We start from the raw sequence: 24,005 nt of genomic DNA, 5'->3' as shown, positions 1-24,005 counted from the left end.
ACAATATCTCCAAGTGTCATCAAATTATTTAATCAATTCCTTTCCCTATAGATCATCGAATATATATATTCCGATAAATTAGAAATCTATAATTTATGCCCCTATCTCCAAAAGATATCATATACAAGATGACAGATATTTGTTAATCATAACATATCTAAATGACATACTTATATATCCTCAAAATTCACATGATCCATCAATCTACTAATTATATACCTATCTTCAAAAGGTACCATAGATGCTCGTAATACAACAAGCCATGAATCATTAATCCTTAAGATTTATCTTTTCCTTACTCTCTACGGTTAATCAGGTGTACCTCAAAATCTCAATATATGTTCTTTTGATTCCAAGGTTAACCTTATCATGATCATAGGACAACTATCAATTCTAAGTACATCAATAAAGTGCTATATCAATCTATCAATTTAATATTCATAAATCTGTAAAGATATCAAGTATCAAGATTATGCAAGTTATATCTCCAAAGAGCATTTCAAGATTATGTCTCACAATAATACTAAGTATTATTCAGTCTAATTATAAGATCAATTATACTTCCATACCTCAAATCTTCCGTTTATCATAGGCATGCTGCCGCCTAATGCCCAAAACCAAGAATCTTATCATCATGATGCTGAGATCATGATTATGGTAAAATCCTTCTGTACTTAAAACATCCAAATTGTTAACATCAAATAAGGCATATCTATTCGACTCTACACTAGACAGATAATAATTCAAACATTTATCGATAACTGTAAAGTATTCATACTTAATGTTATAAAGCTACTGATAACTTAGAGATCATACACGAAAACTAAGTAAATAAATTTAAAGATATGATCGATTTATCGAAGGTAGTGTGGTGCACTATTTTATCAAGGATAGGTAGCATATACAAACATACATCGTCCAATATCTATAGAGGAATAAGTCATCATGCTACACAAGTCCTAACTGTACGCAGTGGTTAATAATATTATTCTTACGTATATTCATAGTACATTCTTTATTTGGCATGCAATTTTTAAAAGATCATATCAATATGTTTCCTAAGTTGCATAGCTATGAAAACATATAGTCATAGGAACCATATAATGCATACATTCATACAAGCATAAAAATCCTAACCATTAATGATAGTTACTATTCTCTTACGTTGCTTAACTTCATACAAAAGCTTTTAAGGAGTTTATAAAAAGTTCAATTTTCCTATAGCTCTTGTGTTAATCCTAGACTCCTAAGGTCAAGTCTGATAGCCTTAGATACCATACTGTAACTTACCTAAGTTACAGTATGACTCTGAATGTTCACTAGGCCACAGAGCAAACCGCTCTGATACCATACTGTAACGCCCCGCCTTTTACAAAAAGGCGTAAGTGAAAATTTCGATTTCCACGTGACATTACTACATCATCAGAGTATAAACTGGCAGCGGAAAATATAATTTATCTAACAGGCTTGGATTAAATAACACATTAGAGCCTTTAAATTAAATACCTCAACTTACATTAAAATAATAATAAAAGGTCTTACAAATAAATACACATAAAATCAATAACATAAGGGCCACCACGGCACACGTTCTATGTAATAGTAATCATATTACAAACCATAAAATAAAGCATAAGATGTCTAGAAAGTACATAAAATAAAACCTAATAACGACATGGGAGATAAACTGTTCAGCAAGTCTATCATAAAAATGAGACTTTAGACAGTCTCATCTATGAAACCAGAATCATCATAAGGCTCCTGATAATCCTGATACTCGTCAGTGTCTGTGCCTGCACAGTCATCTATGAGAAGGTGGTTATAACCACAATCCCATAGTTCCATAAGTGAGCTAACTGTCATTCAACAACATCATGATTTATGCGTTATTTTAAGGAACAGATATGACATAATGATGAGGTGATAGTTTTTCATGCAAAGTTTAACAGTTTATATAGTGATTACACTCCTCTCTTGTAAGGGCACGTCCCCCCGTTTAATCGTGTTTCTCGAGGCCGTCCCCTCTACATTACATTTTAATTAACTTGTTTTCGCACTATCGGAGACCTCCCTCCTCTAGTACTTTGAAAGCCGTCCCAATCAATATGATTATTATTGTTTCCGGTTCAACTCTATCATGAACCTTTGGGAGACGTCGCGCCCAATATTAATAGGTTGATTATTAACAGTATGCAATAATCAGTCACACGCATCCAATTAAAATAAAACATAAACACAACATTACTGAAATCCAGTGCTACCCTCAGTAAGTATAAAAATACTTACAGTCCTTTTTGTGCTGTCTCAATTCATCATCTGCATCAAACACATATACATGTGCATACAAGGTCAATATCATTACTTTCTAGAAACTCATGCCTCAACATGAATTCTATTTTTATACATAGACACATACATAGAAGCGATCATCTATTAATTGGAAAATCACTTATATTTATGAATATTTACTTAATCAATTAGCAAATCAATACTTTGGAGTAACATCTAATCTAGGTCTCAAGTAATCACTCGAGTACAATCTAAAATTCTTAATATCATTCTCTATAGCATAGAGAAATCAACCAACAAGAAACCTATGTATTTTTCTAACAAAACCTAATCCCTTTTAGGGAACATCAATCCAATTACCAAACCAATTAATAAAACATATTAACAATTATTTCAACCAATATATTTGAGAAATCATAATAATACAGCATGCTCAATTTCTATAATACTCAATTTCTAAAACAATGCATTACATGATTAAACTCATGAAATCGTTCTTTAATTCTAGAGTTTTATAATTAATCAAGCCCTTAGTTTAAACAACATCACTCATTAATTATCAATAATCAAACATAATCAATACCTTAGAGTATATATATTTTTCAAAATATAATATACATAAATAAGTTATAATAAGAATATTCAATTCTATAATTATTAAAGTTATATTCTAATATACTAGTTACTTGATTTTATGTAAATATATACCATTAAGTTAATTAAAAACTTAGAAACTCACATTAAGGATTTCCACTCGAAAATCCAGCGAAACGGTGAGTTTGGTCGCCGGGGAAAATAGCCGGAAAGTGGCCGGAAAGTCGCCGGAAAAGTGGCCGGAAAGTGGCCGGAAAGTCGCCGGAGAAACTGCCGGCGGCGGGTCGCCGGCGGGTCGGGGTTCCGGGTTCGGGTCAAGCTCAGTGGGTATGGGTTACTGCTGGGTTTAATGGCTTCGGTCTGGGCTTTGGGCTTGTGGGTTGCTGGTTTAGAACTAGTTTGTGGGGCTTATGGGTTTTGGGCTGCTGGGTCTGGGTTGATGGGCTTGCGGGTCTGGGCTGAAATCGATTTGTGGATTGCTGTTGGGTTGGGCTTGCAGGTCAGATTAGATTGGGTTGGATAAATCTGTAGGTTCTTCTGGCCTACTGGAAACATGGCCCAAATCAGGTCTTCTTGGTGTCCACTGGCGTCTCGCATTTGGGGAATTGGCTAGAATCCGGTTCTAGGTTTGGTCACGCTTCGGTTGTTCGGAAGGAATGAGATGCTTGGAAATCCGGGTTGCTGGGTTCGCCGGTCACGGCCAGAACCCGTCGGAGTTGCCCCTGGGTCGACGCCGGGTCGGCTGGGTCACGCACGGCTACGGCAGAACCGGTTTCTCCCTCTGCAATTCTCCTTCTCTCAGTCACTCAATCTCTCTCACTCTCAACTTATCTCACTGTGTTCGGTAAGGAGAAACGAAGAACTCCAAGAAGAGAGAAAGAAGAAGAAAGAATATAAGGAAGAAAAGTTATATTCTATCATCATGATGTTATTCCTTGTGATCATTGTGTTTCCCACAATCATGTTAGTAAATAATATATATTTCTCCTGACTCAATAAGCTAGCACACCTACATTCACGCACAAGCTGTCCTTCATAATTGCCAATACACCAATTGCAATTATATACATGTATTATTAGTGAAGAGCTGGAAAGAAGAAGAAGGAATAGAGGGAAGAAAGTAATAGAATAATGGAAGGAGGAAGGAAGAGATAATATAATAATACACATCCAATGTTAAACAGCCGGCCATTACCCATATATATATATATATAACTAATAATAGAGAATAATGGGAGAGAATAAGAAGAAAAAGAAGGTTATACTTATTATAAATTATTAACAATAAGGAAATGTTGAAATAGTGCGCCGGTGGAAGAATGGAAAGAAGTCAAGAATAAGGAAGATGTTGAAGAAAAGAGGGTAATAAAATATTTAGAATAAGAGACAAAATGATGAGGGAGGCATATTAAAATCAAAGTGGAGAATAAGTTGGATTTTAAAAATGTGAGGGTGATGAGTGAATGGAATCATTACTACGGTAGTGTATGAATGAGTTGTATTTCAAAGATGGGGATGTGAATAGATTTGATTAGTTTATGAAAAATAAAGCATTCGGTGTAGATTAAATTATTTAGTAGGTAATTCTTTTACACTAGGTCTTTATCAATTTAATAAATCATTAGAGTAACATTTTAAACCCGTTTTGAGTCTAGTTCGTTTCATAAATGAAAACATTTTATTACGAGGTTTAATAGACATAGTATTTATTATACTAAATAATAAAGTGTCAAAATAATATTTTGCACAACCATAAAATAAAGATAATTAATCTAATGATTAATCATTTGTCTATTTTAACTCAGTAATATTCGGTTATAAATAATTACCAGTTTTATTATAATACAGTTCATTAAATCAATTGCAAATATTATAAAAAGATAGAAAATAATTATTTTCCATCTTTACTCAAAATATTAATATGTTTTAAAATCTGGGGCGTTACATCCTTCCCCCCTTAAAAGAATTTCGTCCTCGAAATTCGTAAACTATGATTCACATAGAAATATTTAAATTCTTAAATTTTTAAGTCTAGTGATGCAGATTTTATAAGAAGCATCTAATTATAAACAAGCAAAACAAACACTCAACACTGTATGACAAATTAAGCTGAAGTGTAAGTTGTAGAAAAGGAAAAAAAAAGTTTATTTCTCATTATCGGAAAATTTCTTGTACAACAAATTTCTTTTGTGATGATGTCTTCTGATAATCTTGGTGGAAAGCTTGCTAAACGGAAACATGGAATCCAAGAAGGAAAGGAAGTCAAGGCAAGCAATCCAGAAAGGATACGAGTGCGGTACTCATATCGTAGTGCTCTCTCTCTTCTGTCATAGATCGCCATCACCGGATTGAGAGTAGATGCCAGAAAAGTTTATGGTGATGCGAAGGAAGAGAAAGATACTTCATCTCAGAAGCGTGATCAAGGATAATCTTGCTTCCGGATAGTATGATCAAGAATAGTCTTGCTTCGTTGTTTGTGAATCTGGTGGTGATGCTGCATATTTCTATCTTTAGGCTTTGAAATTGGTTATGGAACTGCATCATCTCTTTCAAGCAGCGATGATGCGTTCGGCTTAGAAGAAAGATTTGGCTCTTCAAAATATGAAGGGTTGAGAGCTGAAAGGTGTGCTTTGCATGAGGGAAGACGAGTGTATTTATAGAGGAGATTTGAGAGGCAACGGTGCAAGTGGTGCCGACAGCGTATCGTGATACGCTCTCTCCTTTTCTCGGAATGCTCATCCAGCTCTGCACGGTGCGAAAAGTGCGGCGAGAAATCCGGAAAAGCTATTAGGTGAATTCGAAATTCGAGAAGGTGAAAAGGGTGAAAGCCGAAAAGAAGAGCACTCGTGATTCGAGGGCTGTCCACAAGTGGTAGAGGCGGCTGCGCCCAGAATGACGTTGATTAGACTGCGTCTCGTCCACTGATTAAGTTCTCATTCCTTCCCTTCAGATCTTTCGAATAACAGCTTCATTTCTATCTTCTCTCCTTCAGATCCTTTGAGGAGTATCATCATTTCCTTAGTTTTTCCAAAAATGGCTTCCTCATCTTCTCAAAATAATTTTGATCTAAATACTGCGCCTGTAGTACCAGAGATTTGGCGTCCATTGTTCCTATCTCAGAGAGGTCCTCTTCTGACTAATGACTCTGCGATGCTGAGTGATGCAGTAGCTGTATCCGTAGCTCAAGGCATCATGACTCCTCGAGATGAAAAGTTGTTGGCAGATAGGACCGATGCCCAAGCCATCAATGACTCCCTGGCATTTAGTATTCAGGGCGCCTCTTCTGTTTCCAATATGGCTCGCCGTCTGCAAGCTCGAGGGAACGAAATTCAAGCGTTGAAAGCTCAAAATTTGACTTTGCAGCGAATGTATATGGACTTTAGGCGAAGGAATCGGATTCTTCAGCAGGAGAATAAAAGGTTGAAGAAGGTGGTGAATTCCTATGCGAAAGACTTGGAAAAGAGGTATGCTGACTTGGAGCAGAACACCAATCGTCTTCAAGGACAACACCAGGATCTCTTGCGTGCAGTCCAAAATCTTAGGGTTTTCCGCCCTGAGGCTTAGCCAGGTATTCTATTTGATCTAGCAAATTTTTATTTACAAAAATAAATAACTAACTGCAGTATTATGAAATACCTGCAGGTATGAGCATACCAGTATTCTCCGGGAATGGTGCAGAAAAGGTCCTGTTTGCAAGTTTATATTTTTCTTTAAATCTAAAGTGGTTCATCTTGTAAGACAATAATTTCTACGTACCGTTCTTATTCTCTAATACGTCTGTAATCTTTTGAACTATGATCTTCTTTCTTATTCCTGCATAATTACTATCATCATCAAATTGCAATAGTTTAAAACCCTAATATTACTCCAATTTAGTTATGCAGTCAATCAATACTCAGATCTGCTAATTATAAACTTATCTGCCAAGCAAGGATATCTAAGAATCACAAAATCAAAATTTTATTTAACTTAAGCTCTAGAAAGACCTCAAATATATATAAACTTCTCCAAAGTTCGTCAGATGCATAGGGAAAATATTCTCTCCAAAAATCATCAAATCTATTGATCAAATCAGTTATATCAATTCACTTAAGCTTTAGAAAACCTCAACAATTTATCAATCCATAAATTTCTAACTTTCTCCAGAGTTTATCAAATGCATAAAAAGACAATATCTCCAAGTGTCATCAAATTATTTAATCAATTCCTTTCCCTATAGATCATCGAATATATATATTCCGATAAATTAGAAATCTATAATTTATGCCCCTATCTCCAAAAGATATCATATACAAGATGACAGATATTTGTTAATCATAACATATCTAAATGACATACTTATATATCCTCAAAATTCACATGATCCATCAATCTACTAATTATATACCTATCTTCAAAAGGTACCATAGATGCTCGTAATACAACAAGCCATGAATCATTAATCCTTAAGATTTATCTTTTCCTTACTCTCTACGGTTAATCAGGTGTACCTCAAAATCTCAATATATGTTCTTTTGATTCCAAGGTTAACCTTATCATGATCATAGGACAACTATCAATTCTAAGTACATCAATAAAGTGCTATATCAATCTATCAATTTAATATTCATAAATCTGTAAAGATATCAAGTATCAAGATTATGCAAGTTATATCTCCAAAGAGCATTTCAAGATTATGTCTCACAATAATACTAAGTATTATTCAGTCTAATTATAAGATCAATTATACTTCCATACCTCAAATCTTCCGTTTATCATAGGCATGCTGCCGCCTAATGCCCAAAACCAAGAATCTTATCATCATGATGCTGAGATCATGATTATGGTAAAATCCTTCTGTACTTAAAACATCCAAATTGTTAACATCAAATAAGGCATATCTATTCGACTCTACACTAGACAGATAATAATTCAAACATTTATCGATAACTGTAAAGTATTCATACTTAATGTTATAAAGCTACTGATAACTTAGAGATCATACACGAAAACTAAGTAAATAAATTTAAAGATATGATCGATTTATCGAAGGTAGTGTGGTGTACTATTTTATCAAGGATAGGTAGCATATACAAACATACATCGTCCAATATCTATAGAGGAATAAGTCATCATGCTACACAAGTCCTAACTGTACGCAGTGGTTAATAATATTATTCTTACGTATATTCATAGTACATTCTTTATTTGGCATGCAATTTTTAAAAGATCATATCAATATGTTTCCTAAGTTGCATAGCTATGAAAACATATAGTCATAGGAACCATATAATGCATACATTCATACAAGCATAAAAATCCTAACCATTAATGATAGTTACTATTCTCTTACGTTGCTTAACTTCATACAAAAGCTTTTAAGGAGTTTATAAAAAGTTCAATTTTCCTATAGCTCTTGTGTTAATCCTAGACTCCTAAGGTCAAGTCTGATAGCCTTAGATACCATACTGTAACTTACCTAAGTTACAGTATGACTCTGAATGTTCACTAGGCCACAGAGCAAACCGCTCTGATACCATACTGTAACGCCCCGCCTTTTACAAAAAGGCGTAAGTGAAAATTTCGATTTCCACGTGACATTACTACATCATCAGAGTATAAACTGGCAGCGGAAAATATAATTTATCTAACAGGCTTGGATTAAATAACACATTAGAGCCTTTAAATTAAATACCTCAACTTACATTAAAATAATAATAAAAGGTCTTACAAATAAATACACATAAAATCAATAACATAAGGGCCACCACGGCACACGTTCTATGTAATAGTAATCATATTACAAACCATAAAATAAAGCATAAGATGTCTAGAAAGTACATAAAATAAAACCTAATAACGACATGGGAGATAAACTGTTCAGCAAGTCTATCATAAAAATGAGACTTTAGACAGTCTCATCTATGAAACCAGAATCATCATAAGGCTCCTGATAATCCTGATACTCGTCAGTGTCTGTGCCTGCACAGTCATCTATGAGAAGGTGGTTATAACCACAATCCCATAGTTCCATAAGTGAGCTAACTGTCATTCAACAACATCATGATTTATGCGTTATTTTAAGGAACAGATATGACATAATGATGAGGTGATAGTTTTTCATGCAAAGTTTAACAGTTTATATAGTGATTACACTCCTCTCTTGTAAGGGCACGTCCCCCCGTTTAATCGTGTTTCTCGAGGCCGTCCCCTCTACATTACATTTTAATTAACTTGTTTTCGCACTATCGGAGACCTCCCTCCTCTAGTACTTTGAAAGCCGTCCCAATCAATATGATTATTATTGTTTCCGGTTCAACTCTATCATGAACCTTTGGGAGACGTCGCGCCCAATATTAATAGGTTGATTATTAACAGTATGCAATAATCAGTCACACGCATCCAATTAAAATAAAACATAAACACAACATTACTGAAATCCAGTGCTACCCTCAGTAAGTATAAAAATACTTACAGTCCTTTTTGTGCTGTCTCAATTCATCATCTGCATCAAACACATATACATGTGCATACAAGGTCAATATCATTACTTTCTAGAAACTCATGCCTCAACATGAATTCTATTTTTATACATAGACACATACATAGAAGCGATCATCTATTAATTGGAAAATCACTTATATTTATGAATATTTACTTAATCAATTAGCAAATCAATACTTTGGAGTAACATCTAATCTAGGTCTCAAGTAATCACTCGAGTACAATCTAAAATTCTTAATATCATTCTCTATAGCATAGAGAAATCAACCAACAAGAAACCTATGTATTTTTCTAACAAAACCTAATCCCTTTTAGGGAACATCAATCCAATTACCAAACCAATTAATAAAACATATTAACAATTATTTCAACCAATATATTTGAGAAATCATAATAATACAGCATGCTCAATTTCTATAATACTCAATTTCTAAAACAATGCATTACATGATTAAACTCATGAAATCGTTCTTTAATTCTAGAGTTTTATAATTAATCAAGCCCTTAGTTTAAACAACATCACTCATTAATTATCAATAATCAAACATAATCAATACCTTAGAGTATATATATTTTTCAAAATATAATATACATAAATAAGTTATAATAAGAATATTCAATTCTATAATTATTAAAGTTATATTCTAATATACTAGTTACTTGATTTTATGTAAATATATACCATTAAGTTAATTAAAAACTTAGAAACTCACATTAAGGATTTCCACTCGAAAATCCAGCGAAACGGTGAGTTTGGTCGCCGGGGAAAATAGCCGGAAAGTGGCCGGAAAGTCGCCGGAAAAGTGGCCGGAAAGTGGCCGGAAAGTCGCCGGAGAAACTGCCGGCGGCGGGTCGCCGGCGGGTCGGGGTTCCGGGTTCGGGTCAAGCTCAGTGGGTATGGGTTACTGCTGGGTTTAATGGCTTCGGTCTGGGCTTTGGGCTTGTGGGTTGCTGGTTTAGAACTAGTTTGTGGGGCTTATGGGTTTTGGGCTGCTGGGTCTGGGTTGATGGGCTTGCGGGTCTGGGCTGAAATCGATTTGTGGATTGCTGTTGGGTTGGGCTTGCAGGTCAGATTAGATTGGGTTGGATAAATCTGTAGGTTCTTCTGGCCTACTGGAAACATGGCCCAAATCAGGTCTTCTTGGTGTCCACTGGCGTCTCGCATTTGGGGAATTGGCTAGAATCCGGTTCTAGGTTTGGTCACGCTTCGGTTGTTCGGAAGGAATGAGATGCTTGGAAATCCGGGTTGCTGGGTTCGCCGGTCACGGCCAGAACCCGTCGGAGTTGCCCCTGGGTCGACGCCGGGTCGGCTGGGTCACGCACGGCTACGGCAGAACCGGTTTCTCCCTCTGCAATTCTCCTTCTCTCAGTCACTCAATCTCTCTCACTCTCAACTTATCTCACTGTGTTCGGTAAGGAGAAACGAAGAACTCCAAGAAGAGAGAAAGAAGAAGAAAGAATATAAGGAAGAAAAGTTATATTCTATCATCATGATGTTATTCCTTGTGATCATTGTGTTTCCCACAATCATGTTAGTAAATAATATATATTTCTCCTGACTCAATAAGCTAGCACACCTACATTCACGCACAAGCTGTCCTTCATAATTGCCAATACACCAATTGCAATTATATACATGTATTATTAGTGAAGAGCTGGAAAGAAGAAGAAGGAATAGAGGGAAGAAAGTAATAGAATAATGGAAGGAGGAAGGAAGAGATAATATAATAATACACATCCAATGTTAAACAGCCGGCCATTACCCATATATATATATATATAACTAATAATAGAGAATAATGGGAGAGAATAAGAAGAAAAAGAAGGTTATACTTATTATAAATTATTAACAATAAGGAAATGTTGAAATAGTGCGCCGGTGGAAGAATGGAAAGAAGTCAAGAATAAGGAAGATGTTGAAGAAAAGAGGGTAATAAAATATTTAGAATAAGAGACAAAATGATGAGGGAGGCATATTAAAATCAAAGTGGAGAATAAGTTGGATTTTAAAAATGTGAGGGTGATGAGTGAATGGAATCATTACTACGGTAGTGTATGAATGAGTTGTATTTCAAAGATGGGGATGTGAATAGATTTGATTAGTTTATGAAAAATAAAGCATTCGGTGTAGATTAAATTATTTAGTAGGTAATTCTTTTACACTAGGTCTTTATCAATTTAATAAATCATTAGAGTAACATTTTAAACCCGTTTTGAGTCTAGTTCGTTTCATAAATGAAAACATTTTATTACGAGGTTTAATAGACATAGTATTTATTATACTAAATAATAAAGTGTCAAAATAATATTTTGCACAACCATAAAATAAAGATAATTAATCTAATGATTAATCATTTGTCTATTTTAACTCAGTAATATTCGGTTATAAATAATTACCAGTTTTATTATAATACAGTTCATTAAATCAATTGCAAATATTATAAAAAGATAGAAAATAATTATTTTCCATCTTTACTCAAAATATTAATATGTTTTAAAATCTGGGGCGTTACAGCTAAGGTAAATTGGTTGCAGTTTGGAGATCGTAATACAAAATTTTTCCATGCATGTGCCACCCAGAGGAAGCAACGGGCTACTATTCAGAAAATTCAAAATATGGAGGGATTGGAGTGTACAACTCAGGAACAAATTGAGTCAGCATTTGTTTCCTATTTTTCGGATCTTTTCAGGGCAGGAAGAGAAGAAGATATGGAAGACTGTCTGAATGCCCTTGAGAGGAGAGTGACTGAGGAGATGAATAAAAATCTATTGGCAGAGTTGTCTGTGGAGGAAATTTCTGCTGCGATGCACGACATGCCAGCCATGAAGGCCCCAGGTCCGGATGGCTTCTCAGCCTGTTTCTACCAATCCAACTGGGCCATAATTCACAATGAGGTATGCTCTGCTGTAAATCATTTTTTCCAAACGGGTGTCCTGGACAGAGGAATAAATACAACTCATATTGCACTCATTCCTAAGGTGCATAGTCCGGTGCATGTCTCTGAATTTAGACCAATAAGTTTATGTAATGTCATTTACAAATTGGTCTCAAAGGTTTTGGCCAATCGTCTTAAAGCAGTCTTGCCCCATATTATATCTTCTACACAGAGTGCTTTTATACCTGGCAGGTTAATTTCTGATAATGTAATTGTGGCTTTTGAAACAATGCACACAATGCAGCAAAGAATGTGGAGCCGGGTGGGATATATGGGGGTAAAGCTTGATATGAGTAAAGCTTATGATAGGGTTGAATGGAGATATCTAAGAGCTGCGATGCTAAGATTGGGATTTGATGTACGTTGGGTTGATTTAGTGATGAAGTGTGTAACCTCTGTCCGGTATGCAGTTTTGGTAAATGGAAGCCCGGTTGGGAATATTCAGCCATCAAGAGGACTCAGACAAGGGGACCCAATCTCCCCATATTTATTTCTTATATGTGCAGAAGGTCTTAGCGCATTACTTGGGAGAGCTGAGCAGAGAGGACATATTTCAGGGGTTCCAACCTCTCCGAAGGGACCGAGAATTAGTCATCTGTTTTTTGCTGATGACAGCATTCTGTTTTGTAAATCTAATGCTGTTGAATGGAGAAGGTTGATGCGAATTCTGGGCAGATATGAACAAGCCTCAGGTCAGAAACTAAATGTGCAGAAGACCTCAGTGTTTTTCAGTCGTAATACAAGTTGGGAAAGAAGGCAGGAGATCTTACAACTATCAGGGCTAACAGAAACACTCCGCATTGACGCATATCTTGGCCTTCCTACTTTTGTGGGTAAATCAAGGGCACAAGCTTTCCAATACATAAAGGAGCAGGTGAATAATAAATTGTCAAATTGGAAAGTGCAGTTCCTATCACAGGCAGGGAAGGAGGTGTTAGTTAAAGCCGTGGTTCAGGCTATTCCCACTTACTGCATGAGTGTCTTCCAGTTACCTGTTTCGTTATGTAAGGAGCTCAATGCGTTGATGCAAATTTTTTGGTGGAATCATATGTCGAAGTCTTCTAAAATCCACTGGATGAGCTGGGAAAGAATGAGTAAATCAAAGGTGGTAGGAGGACTTGGGTTTAGGGATTTGGTCCTTTTCAACAAGGCCATGTTAGCAAAGCAAGGATGGAGAATTCTACAAAATCCGGATTCACTTATTTCACGGATATTACAGGCCAAATACCATCCTTCCTCCACTTTTATGGAAGCTAAAATTGGGCCCCGCGCATCTTTTGTATGGAGGAGCATCTGCAATGCCAGGGAATTATTGGAACAGGGTTTGTTGTGGAGGGTGGGTGATGGTCGATCAATAAGCATATGGAAGTCTCGGTGGCTGCCAACTCCAACTCTCCACACTGTCCAATCCTTTCCTAGACTTATTGATTCGAATGCTTTAGTGGGGGAGATTATTGATCAAGACCGTGGTGTGTGGAAAGAAGATCTCATTAGGGAAGTGTTTATGAAGGAGGAGGCAGAGGTCATATTGAATATTCCTCTAAGTCCTAATCTTCCCCAGGACAGACTGATATGGAAGGACACAAAAGATGGCAAATTCACAGTTAGGAGTGCATATCACTTGGGATACAGTTTGCATGACATGGATAGAGGACAAAGTTCTTCAGGGAGTAGTGACCAAGGGATGTGGAAGCTTCTATGGGGCCTCAGAGTCCCAAATCAGGTGAAAGTGTTTATATGGCGGGCTATCAATGATATATTGCCAACTCGGGTAAACCTGGTGCGCAGAAAAGTGATTGAGGATGAATTGTGCCCAATGTGTAAAACGGAGAGGGAAACTGTGATCCATGTTTTGTGGACTTGTCCGGCGGCGCAGGATGTCTGGGGAGGATCACTGTCAAATTTTCAGAAGTGTGGGACTAACTATAGCTCCTTCCTAACTCTGTTTGAAGAATTTCAGGTGCGTTTCACAAAAGAAACTATGGAATTGATGGTGATAACGGCTAGAAGGTTGTGGTTGAGAAGAAACTCTTTTATTTTTGAAGGAGTCTTTTCTTCCCCATCTGACATACTTGCAGGAGCAAAAGTGACTCTAGAGGAATTTATGCGGTGCTCAAATCCAGATCAGTCTACATCTGAGTCACATACTGAGCATCCAGTGGGGTTTCAACAAGCTTGGAAGCCCCCTCCACATGATCATATAAAAGTCAATTGGGATGCAGCCATCAGTAAACAAAATAACTCTATTGGGCTTGGTATGGTTGCAAGAGATAGCAAGGGGGATTTTATGGGGGCACGTTGCATGGTATTTCTTCAGAGAACGGAAGCATGTATGGCTGAAGCATTGGCAGCAATCTGGGCAGTCAAGTTTTGCAAAGAGGTTGGCTTCTTTGAGGTGATATTGGAAGGAGATGCAGCACAGGTAGTGAAGGACATAATTTCCCCTCTTCCTCATCTAGCTAAAACTGGTCATATCACAGAAAGCATAGTACAAGAGCTTCAAGGTTTTAGATCTGCCAAATTTGTTCACGTGAAAAGGGAGTGTAATAATGTAGCTCATACTTTGGCTAGATTGGCAGTGGAGCAAAATCTTTCGGATGTCTGGCTAGAGGAACCTCCGAACTGTATTGCAGATCTTATTGTTAGGGAACGTTTGTGTCTCTAGATTTCCTTATTGGGGATCATTTTTGTTATCAATTAATAAGAAGCAGATTTTCTTGTTCAAAAAAAAAAAAAAAAAAATACTAGACGAGTGTGATCCCTCTTCAAATATTGGTATCGAAATGCTTATGGATAAGTCTTTAATAAGTAATAACTATTGATGAGCGTAGCACATTAATGATGCATGACTTTTTACAAGAAATGGGTAGAGAAATTGTTCAACAAGAATCACCACAAGAACCTGACAGACGCAGTAGGGTGTGGTTTCATGAAGATGAAGAAAATACGGTAAGATTAAAACATTTTTTTTTTTTTTTTTTGTAATTTTATATATCTTTGTTGGAACACTCATGCATTGTCTTGTGTTGATCAGGTAGATTTGCCTCAGCAAGACTTGATCGACTTCTCTTCACAATCTTTGTCATCAATTTTTCGAGAAAAGAAAGTCGTTGCTTTTGAGATGCAGAGGGTAAGAGGAAAGAAAAAAAAGTTGTTTTTGAGTTGTGGAACACCATGTTCATGAGAATAGATGAGTTAAAGCCACAGGCACAACTTTTTATTTTTATTATTTCTTCCTATAAATTATGTTGCAAACTTCCGTCAAGGTAATTTATTCCCTCTTTTTCTTTACAGGATTATTTCAACAACATGAGAAGTATGGAGTTCTCTGATTGTAAATTCCTGAAAAAAATTCCTGATATGTCGAACATCCCAAATTTAAAGGAATTGACTATTGAGAACTGTACAAATTTAGTGGAGGTTCATCCTTCTATTGGGTTCCTTGATAAGCTTGTTTCTTTAACAATTTCCCGATGCTCCAAACTCAAGAGTTTGCCAAGAACTTTCAAGTTGAGATCTTTAAAATTTCTTGTCCTCGAAGGTTGCTCAAGGCTTCAAAACTTTCCGAAAATTGGGTGTATAATGGAAAGTTTAAGATACATTAACTTACGGCACACTGCCGTAAAAGAACTACCTTCATCCATAGAATACCTCACTGGGCTTACAGATTTAAATTTAGAAGGCTGCGAAAATCTTATGAATCTTCCAAGTACAATTAATCTATTGCAACATCTAAAGATTCTTGTATTGGAGGATTGCAAGAAACTTGAAGAAATTCTAGAACTTCCGCCAGATATAGAAGTGGTGAATGCAGCGGGGTGCATCTCATTGGAAAGATTTCCAGAAGTATCAAAAAGATTTGACGGCAATACATGTGACTTGCCAGGGCTTGTTTACGTTGACTTGTCCAGATGCCATAAACTGCTCGAGAATATGGAGAATGATGTGGAAAAGTTTTTATCTGTTAAGGTATATATCTCTCTCTCTGACATACGTATTTGTTTGTGCCTTGATTTGTAGTTTGTATTGCTGAAAGTTTACAATATCCGTGTAACAGGGAAATCTTGAGGACTATATATGTAGCATTATATTTCCGGGAAATAAGATTCCAAGCTGGTTCGACCATCAAAACCATACTTCAAACAGTGATATATGTGAAATAGATATTACTGAGGCTTCAAATTTGGATGGGGAGATCATTGGAATGGCTCTCGGTGCTGTTATTGGAATAAAGGATGAACCTCAAATATTACCCCTTCGTATTCTTTGTGATGTTGAGATCACCAATGGATTGTCAAGGCATTATGAATTTCGTTTGTCAGGCTCAGATCATTTATGGCTCCGGTACCACATTCCAAAATTTGATGAGCTAAAAGGAGACAATGTGCGAGTTAAGTTCCACATTTCGGACTCCAAGGGTTTGGCATTCTTCAAAAGTTGCGGAGTCCATCTGGTACGTAGGCATGGAGAGAGAGCGATAGATCAAATGCAGCTGAATCCTCAGGTTCAAGGTGTGCCCCTTGAGGATGTTGACGTCCATTTGGATGTACCCGATGAAGCTTGGAGGGCCCGGGCGGGAATCGGCCGGGCTTCTTCAACTCCTGTTGCATCGGAGGCTGAACTGGTTATGATTCTGTCGGACGAGGAAGGTGGAGACGACGCACGTGTGTCCTCGCAAGGAGCTGCGCGGAGGGTGCCTGCTAAGTCGACCTCACAAGCAGGCCCATCAAGGCAGGCTGAAGCAGGGGGGTCTTCATTCTTTGAGCTGAGGCAGACGCTGGCGGCAACCCAAAGTCCGCTGGACACATCCCTTGCAGAGCTTGAGTCCATTCAGGGGCGATTAAAACACTCTGAAGTAGTTCTCGAGTCTGAGAAGTCCAACGCCTTCCGTCTTGGCATGGAGAATATGGAGAATGATGTGGAAAAGTTTTTATTGGTTGAGGTATCTCTCTCTCTCTCTCTCTCTCGCTTACATGCATGTGTATGTGTGTGCCTTGATTTGTAATTCGTATTGCTGAAAGTTTATAATATCCGTGCAACAGGGAAATCTTGAGGACTATATATGTAGCGTTATATTTCTGGGAAATAAGATTTCAAATTGGTTCAGCCATCAAAAACATACTTCAAACACTGATATATGTGAAATAGATATTACTCAGACTTCGTGTTCGGATGGGGAGATCACAGGAATGGCTCTCGGTGCTATTATTGGATTAAAGGATCAATCTCAAATACCCCTTCCTATTATTTGTACTGTTCAGATCATCAATGGATATTCAAGGCATTTTGAAACCAAAGAATTCCATTTGTCAGGCTCAAATCATTTATGGCTCAGGTACCACATTCCAAAATTTGATGATCTAAAGGGGGACAATGTGCGAGTTAAATTCCAAATTTGGGACTCCACGGGTTTGGCGTTCTTCAAAAGTTGCGGAGTCCATTTGGTACGCAGGTATGAAGAGAAAGCTATAGATCAAATGTTGAATGCACCCAATGAAGCTGTTGAGAATTCAGTAGATTTAATGAATGGTATTCAACTTACCAAGAGACGCCGTGAGGGCCACAATTATGATGATCACTTGGAAAACAATTACTGCCCACCTCAAAAGAGGCACTGTGGAGCCGTTGGCATGGGAATATCAGGGACAGACAATATCCAAGAGCATCAGTCAACTTCACTCAATCCAAAGGGAAAAATCTTGACAAAAGACAAGGTTAGCGTAAAGGGTCCTCGACTTCGCTCGAGCTTGCATGGCTGTCTTGGGGTTGGGTTTGGGATAGGTCTCAGGTTCAAAATGTACCGACCAAGAAGGAGAAAAATACAAGAAGTAATAAGCAACTCTGATGACCACTCGGAAAACAAGTATTGCCCACGTCGGAAGAGGCACTGTGGAGCCCTGGGCATTACATTATCGGGGACAGACAATATCCAAGAGCATCAGTCAACTTCACTCAATCCTCGATTAATCTCAAAAGGGAAAAATCTTAACCAAAGACAAAGATCGGGTAAAAGCTCCTCCACTTGTCTCGAGCTTCCATGGTTGCCGCGGGGTTAGTGTTGGGGTTGGGATTGGTCTCAGGCTCAAAATGTACCGACCAAGAAGGAGAACAGAACGAAAAGGAATGAAGCCCAAGATCTGAGAAATCCTCTAGTGGAGTTCATGGGGATTAGAAAAGATGTTCTTGTGGTTCTTTGTTGAAATCCAATAATTTGTTTGTCACTTGTCTTCAGACATCAGTCCAAGAGTCTTCTCGAAGCAGCGGGACGTGGCTAGTTTTTCTGCACTTGTTAGTTGCAGTGTGAGTGTCCGTGTTATCATACGTCGTGGAATATAATGCGAGAGTAATGATTCAATACCATCAAAGATACAACTTTTTACCGTTTTGTTTATGTATGTAATGGGTGTGTGTTTTGTGGGTTTGAAGAGTTATTGTGTGGACTAACTGTCTGAACGTTGGCCAAAGTGCTTTTAGCTTGTATTTAACATTCCAATTGTCTTTCAAATGGAGTTTCAATTTCAATTCTGTTGCCAGAAGAGTTGTTAAAACAAGTGGGGAGCCCAGCCACCGTTCAAGACCTTATCTAAACTCCTCCTCTATTTCATTAATATCATAAATTTTAGAATTTATTTAATTAAAAACTCATCTCTACCCAAAAATCACAAGATAAAACTCTTATCCCTAACAACATAGAGCTTGTTTGGTAACCAATCCAAACAATTTCAATTCCCATTTCACTTCTCCCAAAAAAATCAAATAAAAAACATTCTAACTTTTTTACACTTTTTACATCATATCAATAATTTTTTATTACTATTCAAATAAAAAAACTCACTACAAAACAAAACTTTTTCACTTTTCTACAAAACATTCTCAAATTCTATATCACATCAATCATTTATTACTACTATTCAAATAAAACATCCCATTTTCCACAACTTACCAAACAGCTTCATAATCACCGTCCTATTCTCTATTATCACCAATATAGTATCTTCGAAAAATCATTACAAGAAACCAAATAAAGATCATGAATCACAGGATTTAAGAAGCATAGGTCATTTTTTAGGATTGAATAAGCTATGAATCAAATATCACTCCAAACTAGAAAACTCTAATAAAAAAAGAAAAAAAAGGGTTGTATTTTGCCTAATGAAATAAACTAGCAATACATGGGCTTTATATACAGGAGATGAACCCCTCCCTCGTTGTATTTTTTTTACTGTCCTTTTTTTCAAACGTTCTTATTTTTTTTCTTCATACAGACATTTTTCTTACGGTCATATTTTACAATAATCGTTTTGTTAAAATGGTCATTTTTCAAACGCAATAATTTTTTTTAACGGTCATTTTTCTAATTGTCATTAAATTTCATATTATCATGCATCCTGCTATAGAAATAATTATAAACCTTGAACTGTTTAAACTGTAGTGATTGAGTTCGATTAAAATTAATATTATCAATGAAATTGGAAAAGACTGTAAACGCCAATACGGGTTTGAAAAAAGAGAGAGAGAGAGAGAATGAGAGAGGCCCAAAGGAAACATTACCAAAAAAAAAAAAAGAAAAAAAAAAGATGCATTTGTGGATAGTATAAATCTAAGACAAATTATTTTACATTTTTAGTAGATAATGTGCTAGAAGACTTTTTTGATTTTGCTTGGCTATTCTACCTAAAAGTGAGAGAAAATAATCTATTGAAAATGCTTCAAGTGTTCCCTAATCCAAGAGAACAAAAAGTGTCTAGGGACTAGGGTAGTACTTTTATTTCCTTTAATATTATTTTAATATAAAAAATTTTGTCTTTCCCCTTTTTCCTGTGGTTTTTATTTGAAATCATAGGGGTATGGATGGTTCACACGTATTGTGATGCCCAAAACGCATACAGAAAACGAAATAAGTGATTTAAAGAGCTCACAGTTAATGGATTTCTCATGGTAGAAACGCATATATGAAATGATTTTTGTATTTTTCACTAAATATAATATTAACAATTTTAAAATTACAATTCTGCCCTTATTGGATGAATGATTTGGAATTTGAGATTTGTCAAAGAGTAATGAGCCTAAACAGAGGATAGGAAATGCTGGTCACAAGAAAGAGCTTTATCTTCAACAGCCCGACTTCTTATCCGTCTGTGAGGAGAAATGGCAGAAAATTTGGAATCTCAATGGCCAAGAAGAGAGATTTGTCTGATAAATCGAGGACCCAGCAAGAAACGACCATTTTCCCACTGAAAATCTCCAACCCAATTCTTGCTCGCTCTGTTGTGGCCGTGCTTGGGCTGGGATTCATCGATGCTGGGTATGCTTTCCTCTATTTTCTTCGATTTTTTTTTTTTTTTTTTTTTTTTTTTTTCTTCATTATATCTATCTTTCTCATGTAAAAGGATTTCAATGTTCAGGTACAGTGGAGACTGGTCAAGGATTGGAGTGATATCAAAGGAAACTGAGGACTTGCTAAAGCTTGCAGCTTTTGTACTTGTTCCTTTCTGTATCTTTCTCATCTTTTCTTTATCCAGGGAACCAGAAGCTTGATTTTTTTTTTTTTTTTTGATTTGTTTAATTTTGAATGTGAAAAGCAAATGATTTCGTGGGTGTCAATTTTTTCTTTATTTCCTTGTGTTTAGTTCAAGTTATTTACAGCAAATGATGCTTGGTTTTGTTAAGTGAATTCTCAAGTCTTGCAATATGAACTTGTTATCAAAGCCATAATTTAAGAGTATTCCAAGGTATTATATCAAGGCTTCCCGATTTTAAGAGACTCTTTTTATCTCTAACATTTCCCTTACAAAGCTTCTGAGCTTGAGAAAGATGAAAACAAGCCAAGTTCATAATAATCTTGGACATTAATTTTTCCTTTAAAAAGGGTTGGACGGAATTCTTTAAATATAGGATTAGCAGAACATATGCTTTCAATGTAATGATCTAAGAAAAGTGTTAGCCACATATGCTATCACTCCGAAAAGACTATTCAATTTATAATTAGAGCTCACTAGAATAGCTTATAAAGTTCAGTTTCACTTAATAAATAATCAGTGTGAGACTTAGCACTCATGAACTCTTTTATAATCCACCCACTCTATGTGGGTAATCATTTTCTCAATGTGAGACTGAAATGTTACAAATTGCCTCAATACCATTTGTAACGATTCAAGAAAAACATTAGCTACATATATGCTATCACTCAAAAAGAAAAGTCTAGTTACAATTGGAGTTAAAATAACTTATAAAGCACAGTCCCAGCTAATAAGAAACTAATGTAATACTAAGCACCCATGAGCTATATTCACCCGCTCTAAGTGGCTAAGCATCTATGAAACTAAAGTGTTACATTCAAATCATCACATATATTTTTAATGAAAATCACATGTTATAAGGACCAATGTCCAAAAAAAAAAAAAGAGAGAGAGAGAGAAAGAGAAATGTTATTTATTGGAGGAACTTCACTTATAACCTTGATATTTTATTACTTTTGTAAAAAAAGTACCAAAACATTAAAAAGTGTCAATTTAGAATATCCATATTTCAACTTTTTTCAATTTCAACCATTTGTTAGAATTTTTCATTAAATTCTGTTAAAATTCCTTAGATACCCCCTTTTTTTTAGGAAAAAAAAAAAAAGAAAAAAAAATTGCTAGGATTTAGGTATTGGTCAAAATTTAACGAAATTGGCAAAAACACTCATGCTCGAATTTTTGAAAATTTTTAAAATTTTTTTTCTTTTTAAATAAACATAGGGGTATTTTGAAAATTTTGATAGGATTTATTTGAAAATTCTAATGGATGGTTTAAATTGAAAAAATTGAAAGATAGATACCATAAATTGACACTTTTTAAAATTTGAGTCCCTTTTTGCAAAAGTGATGAAAAATTAGAAGTTATAAGTGAAGTTTTTCCTATTTTATTTCTCCATCTCTCATTCATGAGTAATGCTAAATGTCATTTATATTTTTTTCAAATTTATTATTTAATTTGTAAGATCCACGTGTACATATTCAACGAAGAATTGAAAAAAAATAAATAAATAATAATTGTGTAATGACAACAGCCTCTTTCATGCAAAACTGTAAAGCGGGTAGTGATTGGGGGGAGGCCATTGACCGGCTCCCTCCCCCCCCTTTACATTAAAAAATTCTCTTTTAATCCAAAAAAAAGAATAAAATAATATAAAAAATAAAAAGTAGATTGAAAGTGAATATTTTAATATAAAGGGGGGAGGAAGCCGGTTAATGGCCTCCCCCCAATCACTACCCCAAGTGAAAACTGTGAGCCATTGATCGAGTTCAGAATTTGACTGGAACAATCCGATCAGTCTTTAAATCTAACTATGGTGTCTTTTAACATTAATTTCAATCTTTGATTTTTTACAGTGAAGGTAACAAATTCAAGTAACTATCAAGCAACCAGTCAAGAAAAAGTACAACAGTACTTCAATCTCTGCATATATTTGGCCACACAATGTAAGGTTATTATATTCTATTCATTATCCAAATTGATGTCCCACTAGAATATTATATTATATTCTAAATCCTTTACATTAAAAAACCCTCTTTTAATCCAAAAGAAGGAATAAAATAATATAAAAAACAAAAAGTGGATTAAAAGTGAATTTTTTAATATAAAAGGGGGGAGGGAGCCGGTCAATGGCCTCCCCCAATCACTACCCTTTCACCTGATGGTAAGATATTTAAGAATCCATAGTAGAAGATGAAAAATAACTTAACCCTCCTTTTTGGAATCCAAATCTAGTTAATATATCTACGGGCCAAAACTGAAATTAAAGCTGTTGCATTTAGTGTTATGGTGCTCTCTTGCAACTCGTTGTATGATATTGGTTGGATTGGTTTGTTTTGTATTGGGACTTCAATTAAGGATGCATTATGGTTTGGATTGATTGGTTTGTTTGAATAAAGACTTGATGGTTGGTTTGGTGTGATAATGAGAAACTAACTGTTGGTTTGGTTGAAGACTTGATGCATGATTGGTTTGGTGTGGAGACAACATATTATTTTTGCTTCAAAATTATTATCGTCTTTGTAAAGACTATATTTTTCTTTATGTTTTAGTTATTTCTTATACAATGTACTGTATAATTGATTCTAATGTATTTAATACTTGTGTTGATCTTGTAGACTCATGATCATCAATTCATTCAGAGGTGGCTGAAGGAAGGTGCCACTAGACATGTCCTCAAACCTAACGATTACCGTTGATAGTTGGTGATGATCATGAAGTACTTGTATTTTTGTTCCTGTTTTGTAATTTGTATATAGATTATGTTTTGTAATATGTATACTTTGTTCATATCTATGACAAAGATTGATTATGTATTTGTTGAAACAGGTGTTTTGATTTTGAATAATTGTGATTATTGATGATTGATGGAAATGTAAATTGTTGTGATTGTTGATAGATTGATATATGGAAATGTAAATTGTCTATCAGGTCAACTGCCAAAAATTAAAAAAATATATTCGGGAGAGCAAAATTAAAAAAAATAATAATAAAATTCAATTTTTGCCAGATTTAGTGATGTGTTAATGTTTGACATATCACTAACTTAGTAACGTGCTAGTATTTGACACGTCACTAAATTCTTAGTGGTAATGTAGTGATTTTTCACGTTGGAGACACATCACTAATGACACATTACTAAAATTTAATGATGTGTCAGATCCCCTGGCACGTCACTAAATTCTT

General features: G+C 35.7%; 2 protein-coding genes and 2 long non-coding RNA genes across 4 annotated transcripts; 2 read left to right on the top strand and 2 right to left on the bottom strand.

The window, feature by feature from the left end:
- Positions 1-1,718: 1,718 nt before the first annotated feature.
- On the bottom strand, positions 1,719-3,995 carry LOC133867493 (uncharacterized). Its single transcript, XR_009900066.1, has 3 exons — positions 3,029-3,995; positions 2,287-2,316; positions 1,719-1,805 (listed from the first exon to the last, which is right to left on the bottom strand). It is a non-coding gene; the product is annotated as an uncharacterized LOC133867493 (long non-coding RNA).
- Positions 3,996-8,769: 4,774 nt separating this feature from the next.
- LOC133867492 (uncharacterized) lies at positions 8,770-11,054 on the bottom strand. Its single transcript, XR_009900065.1, has 3 exons — positions 10,080-11,054; positions 9,338-9,367; positions 8,770-8,856 (listed from the first exon to the last, which is right to left on the bottom strand). It is a non-coding gene; the product is annotated as an uncharacterized LOC133867492 (long non-coding RNA).
- A 4,110-nt stretch (positions 11,055-15,164) lies between these two features.
- Positions 15,165-18,611, top strand: LOC133866331 (uncharacterized). Its single transcript, XM_062302850.1, has 5 exons — positions 15,165-15,251; positions 15,337-15,432; positions 15,597-16,271; positions 16,360-17,244; positions 17,345-18,611. The coding sequence occupies exons 1-5, from the start codon at positions 15,165-15,167 to the stop codon at positions 18,356-18,358; spliced, it is 2,757 nt and encodes a 918-aa protein (XP_062158834.1). The 3' UTR covers positions 18,359-18,611.
- A 1,756-nt stretch (positions 18,612-20,367) lies between these two features.
- Positions 20,368-20,906, top strand: LOC133867375 (uncharacterized). The gene is made up of 2 exons (XM_062304112.1): positions 20,368-20,607; positions 20,708-20,906. Exons 1-2 carry the CDS (start codon positions 20,387-20,389, stop codon positions 20,838-20,840), a joined length of 354 nt encoding a protein of 117 aa, XP_062160096.1. The 5' UTR covers positions 20,368-20,386; the 3' UTR covers positions 20,841-20,906.
- The last annotated feature ends 3,099 nt before the right edge of the window (positions 20,907-24,005 follow it).

Source organism: Alnus glutinosa, chromosome 4 (genome assembly GCF_958979055.1).
Source record: "Alnus glutinosa chromosome 4, dhAlnGlut1.1, whole genome shotgun sequence".
In the NCBI taxonomy this organism is placed as follows: Eukaryota; Viridiplantae; Streptophyta; class Magnoliopsida; order Fagales; family Betulaceae; genus Alnus; species Alnus glutinosa.
Note: the sequence above shows the minus strand (reverse complement) of the source record. Positions and strands in the feature narration are given on the sequence as shown.